We start from the raw sequence: 15,700 nt of genomic DNA, 5'->3' as shown, positions 1-15,700 counted from the left end.
TTCCAGAGCTATACAGTATTACAAACAGCAAGTTAATTATCTCACATCTTGGAAAATATTTTGTAATGTTGTACTTCTTTTTGACGAAATGTATGCTAATGTTAGCTTTTTGAGCTCGAAGAAGAGTCCTTGAAGGAGACACAGCTCCTTGTCCCAGAATCGCCCAGAATGCACCGCGCGGCCCATTGCCGCAACAGTACACGATCTCTGTGGAGTTTCCCATCTCCTCAACATTATCTCTGATGATGCAAGAGTAAAAAAAAAAATGGCGTAGAGCGGTGGAGACCGTGGTGCTTGCAAAAAATTCCACGGGACCCGTACAACGACCGACGGACGACACCCGGGACATTAGCATTTACTGATGATTTGTGGCGGCTCGGATGTCTTTCAGTGAGTACTTTAATGTAGTATTTAAACGTAGCTATAGGTGGTTGGATGATCAGTGTTTGCGAGATGGGCACTCAGTCCTTTGTTTAACTGTTACTTGTACCGCTGCTAGCTATGCCGCGGCTAACTAAACTCTACTCAATTGTGAAGGAAGTTTCTGATTAACTTCACCAGACGGCTTTGTGAAATTTTATCTCCGACTACATCGATTCGTCCAAGGTCAATACTTTCAACAAAAAAAAAAAAAAAATACATGTAAATTACCGTATGAACCGGCCACCTTGTACCTATGTTTGACCTCTGTAGTTGCGTGTCTTACTTTGTTGGCTGAAATCCCATCTTTTTTCCACCCAATAAACGCTAATGAAATACCATATCATCACCACCGATTTACCTACGTGCATAAAGATGGCAGTTCATATGACGTTATTGTTTTAGGGCTACCCACTGACTCTAAACTATGGTGCGTGACATTTTTCAAAGTGCAAATGAATCAGCACAATTTACACTGATAAAAAAAATCAAAACGCAACAATTTTTAAAGATTTTTACAAAGTTTCAGTTCATATATTTGGAAATCAGTCAATTGAAATTAATTAATTAGGCCCTAATCAATGGATATCACATGACTGGGAATACAGATATGCATCTTGTTGGTCTCAGATACCTTAAAAAAAGGAGGGGTGTGGATCAGAAAACCAGTCAGTATCTGGTGTGACCACCATTTGCCTCATGCAGCTCGTCACATCTCCTTCGCATAGAGTTGATCAGGCTGTTGATTGTGGAATGTTGTCCCACTCCTCTTCAATGGCTGTGCGAAGTTGCTGGATATTGGCGGGAACTGGAACATACTGTCATACACGTCGACCCAGAGCATCCCAAACATGCTCAATGGGTGACATGTCTGGTGTGTATGTAGGCCATGGAAGAACTGGGACATTTTAAGCTTCCAGGAATTGTGTACAGATCCTTGTGACATGAGGTCACCATTATCATGCTGAAACATGAAGTGATGGTGGCGAATGAATGGCATGACAATGGGCCTCAGGATCTCATCAGGGGAATCTCTGTGTATTCAAATTGACATCGATAAAAAAAAAATTTTATTTATTTATTTAACCTTTATTTAACCAGGTAGGCAAATTGAGAACACGTTCTCATTTACAATTGCGACCTGGCCAAGATAAAGCAAAGCAGTTCGACACATACAACAACACATAGTTACACATGGAGTAAAACAAACATATAGTCAATGATACAGTGAAAAAAAATAAGTCTATATACAATGTGAGCAAGTGAGGTGAGATAAGGGAGGTGAAGGCAAACAAATATATGTATAAATAAATAAAAATATAAAAAGGCCATGGTGGCGAAGTAAATACAACACAGCAAGTAAAATAAAAACTAAAAACACTGGAATGGTTGGTTTGCAGTGGAAGAAAGCGCAAAGTAGAGACAGAAATAATGGGGTGCAAAGGAGCAAAATAAATAAATAAATACAGTAGGTAAAGAGGTAGTTGTTTGGGCTAAATTATAGATGGGCTATGTACAGGTGCAGTAATCTATGAGCTGCTCTGACAGCTGGTGCTTAAAGCTAGTGAGGGAGATAAGTGTTTCCAGTTTCAGAGATTTTTGTAGTTCGTTCCAGTCATTGGCAGCAGAGAACTGGAAGGAGAGGCGGCCAAAGGAAGAATTGGTTTTGGGGGTGACCAGAGAGATAAACCTGCTGGAGCGCGTGCTACAGGTAGGTGTTGCTATGGTGACCAGCGAGCTGAGATAAGGGGGGACTTTACCTAGCAGGGTCTTGTAGATGACCTGGAACCAGTGGGTTTGGCGACGAGTATGAAGCGAGGGCCAGCCAACGAGAGTGTACAGGTCGCAGTGGTGGGTAGTATATGGGGCTTTGGTGACAAAACGGATGGCACTGTGATAGACTGCATCCAATTTATTGAGTAGGGTTTTGGAGGCTATTTTGTAAATGACATCACCGAAGTTGAGGATTGGTAGGATGGTCAGTTTTACAAGGGTATGTTTGGCAGCATGAGTGAAGGATGCTTTGTTGCGGAATAGGAAGCCAATTCTAGATTTAACTTTGGATTGGAGATGTTTGATGTGAGTCTGGAAGGAGAGTTTACAGTCTAACCAGACACCTAGGTATTTGTAGTTGTCCACATATTCTAAGTCAGAGCCGTCCAGAGTAGTGATGTTGGACAGGCGGGCAGGTGCAGGCAGCGATCGGTTGAAGAGCATGCATTTAGTTTTACTTGTATTTAAGAGCAATTGGAGGCCACGGAAGGAGAGTTGTATGGCATTGAAGCTCGCCTGGAGGGTTGTTAACACAGTGTCAAAAGAAGGGCCAGAAGTATACAGAATAGTGTCGTCTGCGTAGAGGTGGATCAGAGAATCACCAGCAGCAAGAGCGACATCATTGATGTATACAGAGAAGAGAGTCGGTCCAAGAATTGAACCCTGTGGCACCCCCATGGAGACTGCCAGAGGCCCGGACAACAGACCCTCCGATTTGACACACTGAACTCGATCAGAGAAGTAGTTGGTGAACCAGGCGAGGCAATCATTAGAGAAACCAAGGCTGTCGAGTCTGCCGATGAGGATGTGGTGCATTTGTGTTTGTTGTCTGTAGCTTAGGCCTGCCCATACCATAACCCCACCGCCACCATGGGGGCACTCTGTTCACAATGTTGACATCAGCAAACCGCTCGCCCACATGACTCCAAACACGCTATCTGCCCTGTACAGTTGAAACCAGGATTCATCTGTGAAGAACACACTTCTCCAGAGTGCCAGTGTTCATCGAAGGTGAGCATTTTCCCACTGAGGTCGGTCACGACGCCGAACTGCAGTCAGGTCAAGACCCTGGTGAGGACAATGATCACACAGAGACTGTTTCTGCAGACATTCTTTGGTTGTGCAAACCCACAGTTTAATTAAAAATTAAAACCTGTTTTAATGATCATGCTTTTTAATCAGCTTCTTGATATGCCACACCTGTCAAGTGGATGGATTTATCTTGGCAAAGGAGAAATGCTCACTAACAGGGATGTAAACAAATTTGTGCTTATGGAACATTTCTGGGACCTTTTATTTCAGCTCATGAAACACTTTACATGTTGCATTTTTTTTTAAATATTTTTGTTCAGTATATATTTTTTCAAATTGCCAGCGTCCTTGAAGCTAGAATTGGGATCATGTATGCTCTGCTAATGGCCGTACAAAAAAATAACAAACAAATAGCCATGTTCAAAATGAGGAATTTGTGGTAAGTGCCTGACTGCCGCCATCTTTGACCTCCACCATTTTTAAAGCAACAGCATTGAGCAAACAGTCGGTGGTTGTATTTGATTAACATGTATTGAAAAGGTATGGATATCTGCAAACAAAGGCATGCAACTACAGAGGACAAACAAAAGGTACAAGGTGGGCGTTTTTTCATAATTATTGACCTTGGGCGAATCGATTTAGTCAGAGCTAAATTCCACCAAAGACTGGTCTCTGTGCCACTCCGTTGGTGACGTCCATCAAACTACCTTCCCCGTGGAGTTTAGTTCGCTACTAGCTAGCAACTCAACATCTGTAGAAATAATTATTGGTGTCCGTTGTATTCCTGCTTTACTATGGGCATGTCACGGGTTTCTACATTGTGTTTTTCATAATAGATCATTTGGATGACATTTGTGAAAGGTTGTTTGTGCAATTAAATAGCTAGCTAATTTCCTAGCTATATGTTTTTAAATTAAGTATTATGTTTGTCCATCCAGTCTCTCTCCAGCTTCTAGACAAGATCTTCTCTGACAGTGCAACATCTGAACATGTACATCATTTGACAAAGGTCAGTCCTTTTAAGCCATCATAATGATATGTAGCTAGCCATCATAATGGTATGTAGCTAGCCATCATAATTGTATGTAGCTAGCCATCATAATTGTGCTTTTTCATTGCACTATTCTCACACTTCTCAAATCCCAAAACAGATGCAAACTAAATGAGTGCCAGACTGCCAGGTGTGGGGGAACTGTCCTGCGGACCACAGGTCTCCCATGCCAGCAGACTGCCAGGTGTGGGGGAACTGTCCTGCGGACCACAGGTCTCCCATGCCAGCAGACTGCCAGGTGTGGGGGAACTGTCCTGCGGAACACAGGCCTCCCATGTGAGACAAGTCTGGATTTAGGCCACCATCACCCAACTGTCAAGCTCCACAGCTGTTGAAACCAGAGATGGATCAAAGTCTGTCAACATCAATGGATCAAGATATCAACCTCTCTTCACTAAAGAGAGGACCGCTCCGGGGATGTGTGGGTTACAGGAGAGACTGGCTACCACAGATACAGCCCCGGGCCGGATCTGTCTCCTCTCCTCACCTGGCTGTCTGTCTCTCTCTCCTCTCCTCACCTAGCTGTCTGTCTCTCTCCTCACCTGGCTGTCTCTCCTTTCCTCACCTGGCTGTCTGTCTCTCTCTCCTCACCTGGCTGTCTGTCTCTCTCTCCTCACCTGGCTGTCTGTCTCTCTCTCCTCTCCTCACCTGGCTGTCTGTCTCTCTCTCCTCACCTGGCTGTCTGTCTGTCTCTCTCCTCACCTGGCTGTCTGTCTGTCTCTCTCCTCACCTGGCTGGCTGTCTGTCTGTCTCTCTCTCCTCTCCTCACCTGGCTGGCTGTCTCTCTCTCCTCTCCTGGCTGTCTGTCTCTCTCCTCACCTGGCTGTCTGTCTCTCTCTCCTCTCCTCACCTGGCTGTCTGTCTCTCTCTCCTCTCCTCACCTGGCTGTCTGTCTCTCTCTCCTCTCCTCACCTGGCTGTCTGTCTCTCTCTCCTCTCCTCACCTGGCTGTCTGTCTTTCTCTCCTCTCCTCACCTGGCTGTCTGTCTTTCTCTCCTCTCCTCACCTGGCTGTCTGTCTTTCTCTCCTCTCCTCACCTGGCTGTCTGTCTGTCTCTCTCCTCACCTGGCTGGCTGTCTGTCTGTCTCTCTCTCCTCTCCTCACCTGGCTGGCTGTCTCTCTCTCCTCTCCTCACCTGGCTGGCTGTCTCTCTCTCCTCTCCTCACCTGGCTGGCTGTCTGTCTCTCTCCTCTCCTCACCTAGCTGTCTGTCTGTCTCCTCACCTAGCTGTCTGTCTGTCTCTCTCTCCTCTCCTAGCTGTCTGTCTGTCTCTCTCTCCTCACCTAGCTGTCTGTCTGTCTCTCTCTCCTCACCTAGCTGTCTGTCTGTCTCTCTCTCCTCACCTAGCTGTCTGTCTGTCTGTCTCTCTCTCCTCACCTAGCTGTCTGTCTGTCTGTCTCTCTCTCCTCACCTAGCTGTCTGTCTGTCTCTCTCTCCTCTCCTCACCTAGCTGTCTGTCTGTCTCCTCACCCCTCTCCTTATAGCCAATAATGACGATATCTGTAGGTCAGGGCCCGTATCGACAAAGCGTCTCAAAGTAGGAGTGCTGATCTAGCATCAGTTTGACTTTTGATCATAATAAATCAGATTGTATAGACAGATCCTAGATCAGCATTCCTACACTCCACCACTCCTTGTAGCCAAAAATGATAATATAGTTGAAGTTTGATCCTATTTCTTTCATAACTAGGGGTCAAACAGGAATTGTGTAGTCTTTACTGCCCAATGTGATCTCTACTCTTCTGTTGTCTGAACCAAGGCAATTCACCATTTTATAATCAATTTATCTAGGTAGAGATTTCGATATACTGGGATCAGTGGTTTGTTGTTTTTCCTGAATGCCCTTATCCCCAACCTTTTACAAATGGAGACAAGGTTTTCAGTAGACACTGTAGCAAAGATCTGGTGTAGACTCCTGTAATCTCGCATGCCAGACATTACAGCCACAGAGTCGAGTTGTGTCTTTAAGTATTATGCAACTATTCTTGAGACACTCATCTGGCTCTGCGAGATTAGAGTAGCAGCCACATGATAGTTGAAAGATGGAAATATCTCTCTACCTCATTGACACCATGACAGTTGGTGCTTTTCTACACGATGACACGCCGTAGAGGCCTACAGAGCTAGGCTAATGAATAACATGCCTTCCCTTAGACTTCACGTCATATAAAGTACGTACCATAAAACTTACTGTACCAAAATTCACAGGACACAATTCGCCCCCCTCCCCATTTTTCCAGAATGATTTCGATAACCTTATCAACAGGGTGTATGAATGGTACGAACCAGATCAGGGGTGATGTAGTTAGAGCCAGTCACTGTGTGTTGTGCCCCAGATAACCTTTTTGATTTGATTATGACCTGTTTTGGTTGCGACATTTGAGATTCACCTTCCTACCGGGATCTGTGCAATATGCTCTCTCATTACCTGTCTTGTTGATCTAATATGTATATTGTATGAACAAGTGACAAGTTGTTTTGAAAACAACAAAATCACCAACGTCTTCCATTTTTAAGAAATATTGTAGTCTTCATATGCATTAGCTTTATATATAGAGGGATTGTGGTGCCTGATATTATAACTAGCCATGCATGAAATTTGTAAGAGAGTTGTGTTTCCAATTTGTAAGTCGCTCTGGATAAGAGCGTCTGCTAAATGACTTAAATGTAAAAATGAAAAGTAGCTAGTGATGCTTGCTTACTAAAAAGATAATTCGATTTCTAAAAAAACAGACGGAACAAGTTCGGCTACTAACTAGGAAATTGAATTGAAAATATCTATTCAGACTGAGAGAAAAAAAATTGTATATAACATCTATTCTAAACTGTGTTCTATAGAATGAACACTTAAGAATCAGACATGAAGCATTGACGTCCAGCGTGTTAGTCATTGACCAATAAAATAATCGGTAATATACCGGTAGAGTGATACCTCAGTCTGGAATGCAAACTGTTTTTGTTCAGAATATATTTAGTAAAAAAAGCCAGCCATAACATGTATTTGATTAGACATTTTTAGTAGCAATAACAATTATGCATGATGTGTATTTTTATCTACTATAATCTGTTTTTTTTAGGATATTATTAGCTATAATCAACATGTTTAGAGGGAAGAGTATTGAATATACTCCTGCTTTAGAATACAGTATGTTCTAAGGAAGAACCACTCAGCTGGACATAAAGTACCACACAGAAACAAAGGGAGGCAGGTAGCCTAGTGGTTAGAGCGTTGGACTTGTAACCGAAAGGTTGCAAGATCGAATCCCTGAGCTGACAAGGTAAAAAAATCTGTTCTGCCACTGAACAATGCAGTTAACCCACTGTTCCTAGGCCGTCATTGAAAATAAGAATTTGATCTTAACTGGATTGGTGGAAACTCTATTCAGGTTTGTGCCCTAAATAGGACTCAACATTTTTTTTGGGGGGGGGGGGTTGGTCAAAAGTAGTGCACTTTTATACAGAATAGGGTCCCATTTGGGACAGAGCATCAGATTCATACAGTAGCGTTCTGTAAGAACCATTGATTTTAAGGTGGCCTATTTTAATGCCTCTCGTTTCTCCCATTCTTTTACCTTGTTCCACCGTCGTCCCGATCAAACCATCACGTATGCATGTGTATTATGCAGCTTTCCTAATAACTGAAAGCAATAGATGCCTCAAGGAGAACACTGTAAAAGCATGTATTGCTATACCATCCTCCTGTCTTGAATACTGTGTTTTTAAAACAATTTGTAATGTGGCAATGGTCTGGATCGGTACTATATAGAATGCTACAGAAAGATTATGCATGATTTTAAAGTTAAAGTAATTCATTTTGTATTGCATGCAATAATAAACTTCTCATTTGTATTGCTCAATAGAGCCATGATACTGAAATGTTTGCGATTAGTACGTTGACGTGTCTTGAATGACAGGGATTGTTGTTGACATTACAGGGAACAACACATTGTAACCACTTGTTCTGATCAAAAATGACTTTTGGACTTACAATGTTGATCATAGGACTAGAATCCAGTCAGGTTGTGACATCATTTCACACCGTGGAGTGGAATGATGTCACAAAGACTGTATTGATCAACTCGTAACCAACCGAATGAGTGTACTGTGGTTTAACTATGCAGTCCTGAGGCCCTGGACATGGTGGAACCAGCCTAGTCTTGTATCAACTGAAGAATCTGCAATAAAAAAAAGCAACATGGTGCCAATAAACTTGAGTTGTTGCCTCTTCATATCTTTTAATAGACTCATCCTTCTGGATTCCAAGCCTCTACCAATGTATGTACTCTTCTATGGACAGATTTAAAAAGGTAAAAGGAATGATATGCCCATCCTCAGTTCCTGGGCAAGAGATGCATACTGACACAGAGAGCAAACATTCATTTATTACAGTGCGAGGTTTTACAAAGATGCAACATGGTCATAGAAGTATGGAAATTAAGACATTTATTGGTTTACCTAAGTTTTAATACCTGAACACACACACAGTGCCATGTCTCATCTATGTGGAGCTTCACATTGATAAAGTATATTTCCATCTACCATAAACTATGAGGCAAACACATTTAACAGTAGAATACGAGGTAGATACTTTTTTAACATTTGAGGGAACCCCCATTTTCACTCTAAATTGTCCATTTTTGGTGGAACACCACATAGGAATGTCCTCCATTTAGTCAAATTATTCTGAACTGTTTTTTTAGCATGATGGCACAAACAGACTGGTACCCAAGCTACAAAAAGGCCCTTCAAAAACAGAGAACATGGAACTAGAGAATAAAGTGCAGTTGACGGAGGATTGTCAAACAGAACAGGCTCTTTGTGTTCATTAGGCACAAAACGGAAGAAAATACTTGGAACTTGTCCAATAAGAAAAAACACACATTTTCTGTTTTAAAACGTTTTGCTATATGAAACACGACCCAGGTAGGATCAGCTTGTCGACTGGACAGATGAGGTCGCTTCATTCGCGCGGGTGTCATCCATCACTGCTGACACATCGCTAAGGTGACTTTCCGTTTCCTGGATCAGTTGTCTCAGCTGGCAGGAAGAACAGACGAGACAAGGCCAGGGTTCAATTTAAAATTGCAAGCAGTCAATTCAGGAAGTGATTTTGAATTCATGTTTATTTCCTGAAATTGACTTGTCTTCAATTCAAATTGACCCCCAACCTTGAAGAACACCCTTCACTGGAACGGCATCAGTTCAATGTAACATTCATGGCTAGAGACTAAACATGGTTTGACCACTATGGTGGAAATATTGTCAGATGAAGGGTATCAATGTGCAGGGTAAAAAAAAAAAAGTTTAAGAATTTGTCTTCCTACCTCACTTACACGTTCTCCTACTGGTGTTACATTAAAGTTGAGTGTAGAGGCTTTCACCGTTTGGCCAGTGCTGAAAATATAACTAGAGGAAGGACGATATAAACAAATCCAATCTGACAACTATTCCTGACCACTTGAATCGTGAGAGAAAATCTGTGCATGGCAGGTAAAACCAACAATGACTTAAAAAAAAAAAGGTTAACTGTACATTTACTACTTACCAGTACATCTTGTCTTTCTTGAGGAGAAAGAGGTTTCGCAGAGCAGACAGGTGCTGTGGTGTCGAGTAGAGGATTACACCCATGAGACAGAGACAGCCGGCGCATTGGAGAGTGTTGTACACACTATACATTGGGGGGGAGGACAGACACACTGAGTACACAAAACATTAAGAACACCTGCTCTTTCCATGACAGGACTGACCAGGTGAATCCAGGTGAAAGATATGATCCCTTATTGATGTCACCTGTTAAATCCACTTCAGTGTAGATGAAGGGGAGGAGTCAGGTGGTTAAAGAAGGATTTTTAAACCTTGAGACAATTGAGACATGGATTGTGTCTGTGTGCCATTCAGAGGGTGAATGGGGTATATTAGTAGGTGCCGGGGCGCACCGGTTTGTGTCAAGAACTGCAACGCTGCTGTTTTTTTTAAATTCTCAACAGTTTTCCTGTGTGTATCAAGAATGGTCCACCACCATAAAGGACATCCAGCCAACTTGACACAACTGTGGGAAGCATTGGAGTCAACATGGACCAGCGTCCCTGTGGAATGCTTTCAACACCTTGTAGACTCCATCCCCTGATGAATTGAGGCTGTTCTGAAGGTATTAGGAAGGTGTTCCTAATGTTTAGTATACTCAGTGTATAACTATAGTAAAAAATATATATTTTTTAAAAAAGGCACATTGATCATACCATGCACTGAACAGACCATCCGGGCTCCACTCACGTCCACTATTGATGGTCACATCTGGGGTTACCTCTGAAAAGAGATGACATCATTAAAGCTTTAATCCCCTATGCGTACTGCCTCTGCCAAGAGATCAGGTCCTTAATGGTGTAACAGTACTCCTTCTGTCCCTCTCCTCGCCCCGACCCGGGCTCGAACCAGGGACCCTCTGCACCCATCAACAACTGACACTCTACGAAGCATCCATTACCTATCGCTCCACAAAAAGCCACGGCCCTTGCAGAGCAAGGGAAACAACGACTTCAAGGTCTCAGAGCAAGTGACATCACCGATTGAATTGGCCATTGAGAGGCTTTGAAGCCACCCCGTCGGCCATATTGCCTCTGCCCAGTAGGAGCAATCCTCCATAGGAATTAATGGAATTCTACAGTATTTCAATTAAGTGTTTGAAGGACAAAATGACATGTATTTAAGTATTTTTGCAGAGATTTGTTTTTTGTCCCCGCGGTACAGACGGCTATTGGTCCGCTAATACAGGACTTGTAAAGGACCATTAAATTACTTTAATTAAAAAAAAAAAAAATCACTGGGGCCTCCCGGGTATCGCAGTGCTAGCTGCGCCACCAGAGTCTCTGGGTTCGCGCCCAGGCTCTGTCGCAGCCGGCCGCGACCGGGTGGTCCGTGGGGCGACGCACAATTGGCTTAGCGTCGTCTGGGTTAGGGAGGGTTTGGCCGGTAGGGATATCCTTGTCTCATCGCGCTCCAGCGACTCCTGTGGCGGGCCGGGCGCAGTGCGCGCTAACCGAGGGGGGCGGGTGCACGGTGTTTCCTCCGACACATTGGTGCGGCTGGCTTCCGGGTTGGAGGCGCGCTGTGTTAAGAAGCAGTGCGGCTTGGTTGGGTTGTGCTTCGGAGGACGCATGGCTTTCGACCTTCGTCTCTCCCGAGCCCGTACGGGAGTTGTAGCGATGAGACAAGATAGTAATTACTAGCGATTGGATACCACGAAAATTGGGGATAAAATAAATTAAAAAAAAAAAAAAAAAATCACTAATCAGATTTATCTGGCGGTGCTGCAGCACCCTCATCACCACAGCTATGTTTCTATCCATCGAACGTTCTAACGTTGCTATGGGCACAGCCAAACAATGGAAGTGATGGATTCCACTTCCTCTTTACTTCCTATGGCAAACTTGCCACAGTACATTATTTGAAGGAGTCAATTTCTAAGTAAAGAAGTATGTGTATTAATATCATTCAAGTTAGCTAACGTTACCGTCCCAAAGGTGTTCGATGGGGTTGAGGTCAGGCCCCTGTGCAGGCCTGTCAAGTTCTTCCACACCGATCTCGACAAACCATTTCTGTATGGACCTCGCTTTGTGCACGGGGGCATTGTCATGCTGAAACAGGAAAGGGCCTTCCCCAAACTGTTGGAAGCACAGAATCGGCTAGAATGTCATTGTATGCTGTAAAGATTTCCCTTCACTAGAACTAAGGGGCCTATTCCGAACCATGAAAAACAGCCCCAGACCATTATTACATTGGGGCAGGTAGCGTTCCCTGGTATCCGCCAAACCCAGATTCATCTGTCAGATTGCCAGATGGTGAAGCCTGATTCATCACTCCAGAGGACGCGTTTCCACCGCGCCAGAGTCCAATGGCAGCGAGCTTTACGCCACTCCAGCCGATGCTTGGCATTACGCAGGGTGATCCTAGGCTTGTGTGCTGCGGTTGCTCTGCCATGGAAACCCATTTCATGAAGCTCCCGGCGAACAGTTCTTGTGCTGACGTTGCTTCCAGAGGCAGTTTGGAACTCGGTAGTTAGTGTTGCAACCGAGGACAGACAATTTTTTTTACGTACTACGCGCTTCAGCACTCAGCGGTCCGTGAGCTTGTGTGGCCTACCACTTCGAGGCTGAGCCGTTGTTGCTCCTAGACGTTTCCACTTTACAATAACAGCACTTACAGTTAACCGGGGAAGCTCTAGCAGGGCAAAAATTTGACAAAATGACTTGTTGGAAAGATAGCATCCAATGACAGAGCTCTTCAGTAAAGGTCATTCTACTGCCAATGTTTGTCTATGGAGATTGCATGGCTGTGTGCTCAATGTTATACACCTGTCAGCAACGGGTGTGGCTGAAATAGCCAAATCTACTCATTTGAAGGTGTATCCACATACTGCTGTATATATAGTGTAGGTTGAGATATAGCTTTTTTCCCGGTTTCCCCAGTCATTTCACCCACGCACCGCTACTGGATGTGACAGAGGTAATAAGCCCAAGTTTGTAGACAACAAAAATCCTTATACCTGGGATAAAACACAGTGAGTACACAATATCAAGTGAGTATCACAATATCAAGTGAGCATCACAATTAAAATGTAAAATGCAGTGATGCAGGGTAATTTGGAGAAGAAAAAACCCCTGCTCAAACGTCCTGCTTTGAACGTCCCTGTGCCTGACTATGCAACCATTTGGATCCGTTTGTATCTACAGTGCATTCTACAACTTGATTGGATTCCAACTGTGGTAAATGCAATTGATTGGACACGATGTGGAAAGGCTCACACCTGTCTATATATAAAATAAAAGGTCCCACAGTTGACAGTGCATGTTAGAGAGAGAAAAAACAAGCCATGGGGGTGGAAGGAATTGGCCGTAGAGCTCCGAAACAGAATTGTGTGAAGGCACATATCTGGTGAAGGGTAACAAAACATTTCTGAAGCATTGAAAGGCCAAGAATACAGTGGCCTCCATCTTTGGCCCGAATGCCAAGCGTCACGTCTGGAGGAGACCTGGCACCATCCCTACGGTGAAGCATGGTGGTGGCAGCATCATGCTGTGGGGATGTTTTTCAGCGGCAGGGACTGGGAGACTAGTCAGTATCGAGGGAAAGATGAAGGGAACAAAGTACAGAGAGATCCTTGATAAAAACCTGCTCCAGAGCACTCAGGACCTAAGACTTGGCAAAGGTTCACCTTCCAACAGGACAACGACCCTAAGCACTCAGCCAAGACAACGCAGGAGTGGCTTCAAGTTTTTGAATGTCCAGCCAGAACTCGAACATGGTCAAACATCTCTGGAGAGACCTGAAAATAGTTGTGCAGTGACGCTCCCCATTCAACCCGACAGAGCTTGAAAGGATCTGCAGATAAGAATGGGATTAACTCCCCAAATACAGGTGTGCCAAGCTTGTCGCGTCATACCCAGGAAGACTCAAGGCTGTAATTGCTGCCAAAGGTGGTTCAACAAAGTACTGAGTAAAGGCTCTGAATAGTTATGCAAATGGGCCTCTACAACATTTAAAAGGAATAATCGTTGCAGCATATAGGTTCAGGTGCGTCATTTCACAACAGATCAAAGATAGACAGGCCTAAGTGAGAAGCAGGCCTAAGAAGCAGGCCTAAGTGAGAAGCGTATGCATTGTAGCCCATAATTTACAAGCTCAATGTAAAGGTTAATACTGCAGTGAATATATCCAGTCTGTTTACACAGCGAAAGAAAAAGTTGATTCGATAAAAAAATATATAAATATCCGTAGCCTACTATGCGCGCTCCCGAGGCTGCACTGAGTGTGTTTCTCCCAGGCCCTGAGTGGCAACTCGAAAATACACCCTAGTTTTTATTTTATTTTTAGGGACAACAAATGTATCCTACCCTAGGCTACAACAACACAATGTAATGATGAATGTGATTGTTGTCAAGTGAGTACAAAAACTCTTGTCTATGATGTAACCCGCAGTGAATAGCCTAAGTGAAATGAATAATCGCTCATAAGTGTAACAGATGTATAGTGTACTCTCCATGCGTTGTGTTTTAAAATAATAAATCACTTCGGCCAGTGGTCCCAGTTGAGCATCATTTATTTCTGTGGTTAAATGGGAAACAGCACGTTAGTTGTGCAGGACTTAACAGTGATGATGGCTGTCGATGGCAAAATCTGTAGCATGAAGACAACTGTGTTAGCCGTGGCTTATGTGACCATGACATCGGTGTATGCTAGCTAACACAATTATTTACAGCAATCATATGCCAAAGCACATCCCAGAAAGCCCCTCAATCCCTAACAGGTACCATATAACCACACATGTATAAAATCAGTAACGTACAGCAAAATTGTACACATTGTAAAATAGAAAATAGAAAACAGTATTCAGAACGTGACCTACCCCTCGCATCACATTTTCATACTGGGAAGACCTGACGTTCGCGATCTCCCCCTATCTGCAAGCGGGGCCAATCACAACACCCCTTATTGTCATCAGAGTTGAACTAACCAATAAGAATGCTTGAACATCAAATACACATTTCTTTAGAGGCAAGTGGAAACATAACCAACCCTGTTACATAAGCATGGCGTTTTGAATGCATATTAATTTTGAAATAACTACATGTAGCCCGCCTGATTGAACAACCATTTGGATCCGTTTATGGGCCTTTTCACTTGCAGTTTAGCCTACAGGGTCCAGGCACATTAGCAGGCCAGTAATCATAGTGTCTTTTTTTCCGGGATCTATCCGTTAACAGACACATGCTAATGTAGGGTTTTCTAATGGCGCCATATGAATTATGATCCATAGTTTCCGGGTTTGGCTTCCGTGTTTTAAAAGCCTTCGAAAATGTTAATCGCTTCCAAAATATATTTTTTTTTTTACACCGGTGAGGGAGTGCCAAGATGGAGGCAGTGGCTTTAACACAGCGCCCCCTATTAGTCATCTAGTGTATATATAAATCACTGGTCACGATTTCTTGTTAGAAAAAAATCTTTGAACACCTAATTAGCTAGCTAGATCCAATGAAGTAACTTACCAAGACAAATGAGAGAGTTGATAGATGTTGCTTCTCCACAGATCCCTCGGGAATCAGCCCACACGGTGTTGCATTGTCCACAATGAAAAGTCACTGGATTCTCGACGATGCCTTGGTTCACTGACTCATTCTCCAGCTTTTTGTCATCTGTGTCGCAGGACTGAAATGACTCAAAATCATACATTTTATATTATATTTAAAAATGCCACGTTGTTCAACTTCAGCGATAACCTCTTCTGTTACTTTCAGGTGTTTTCTGTGATAGTTTTTCACCCCGTGGTTTTATCGTCATCTAGCGGAGAACCAATAGTAATACTTTTTAATTGGTCGAAAGGTACTTCCGTATACATCTGCCAGCCAATCAAATGGCCTATACTCCGGTT

General features: G+C 43.5%; 2 protein-coding genes across 3 annotated transcripts; one reads left to right on the top strand and one right to left on the bottom strand.

Moving 5' to 3' along the window:
• The first annotated feature begins 218 nt into the window (after positions 1 to 218).
• On the top strand, positions 219 to 8,489 carry LOC139563840 (uncharacterized). The gene is made up of 3 exons (XM_071382781.1): positions 219 to 390; positions 4,164 to 4,234; positions 4,377 to 8,489. Exon 3 carries the CDS (start codon positions 4,620 to 4,622, stop codon positions 5,688 to 5,690), a length of 1,071 nt encoding a protein of 356 aa, XP_071238882.1. The 5' UTR covers positions 219 to 390; positions 4,164 to 4,234; positions 4,377 to 4,619; the 3' UTR covers positions 5,691 to 8,489.
• Positions 8,490 to 8,641: 152 nt separating this feature from the next.
• oip5 (opa interacting protein 5) lies at positions 8,642 to 15,686 on the bottom strand. Of its 2 annotated transcripts, none has more exons than XM_071382784.1 (5): positions 15,318 to 15,686; positions 10,515 to 10,581; positions 9,821 to 9,943; positions 9,600 to 9,681; positions 8,642 to 9,312 (listed from the first exon to the last, which is right to left on the bottom strand). In XM_071382784.1, exons 1-5 carry the CDS (start codon positions 15,499 to 15,501, stop codon positions 9,205 to 9,207), a joined length of 564 nt encoding a protein of 187 aa, XP_071238885.1. In that variant the 5' UTR covers positions 15,502 to 15,686; the 3' UTR covers positions 8,642 to 9,204. The 2 variants fall into 2 exon arrangements, with proteins under 2 accessions (XP_071238885.1, XP_071238886.1); XM_071382785.1 differs by having other exon boundaries at positions 9,609 to 9,681; positions 15,318 to 15,619.
• Between the last annotated feature and the right edge of the window lie 14 nt (positions 15,687 to 15,700).

This window comes from Salvelinus alpinus, chromosome 34 (genome assembly GCF_045679555.1).
Source record: "Salvelinus alpinus chromosome 34, SLU_Salpinus.1, whole genome shotgun sequence".
Taxonomy (NCBI): Eukaryota; Metazoa; Chordata; class Actinopteri; order Salmoniformes; family Salmonidae; genus Salvelinus; species Salvelinus alpinus.
The sequence above is the reverse complement of the archived record's forward strand: the minus strand, read 5'-3'. Positions and strand labels throughout refer to the sequence as shown.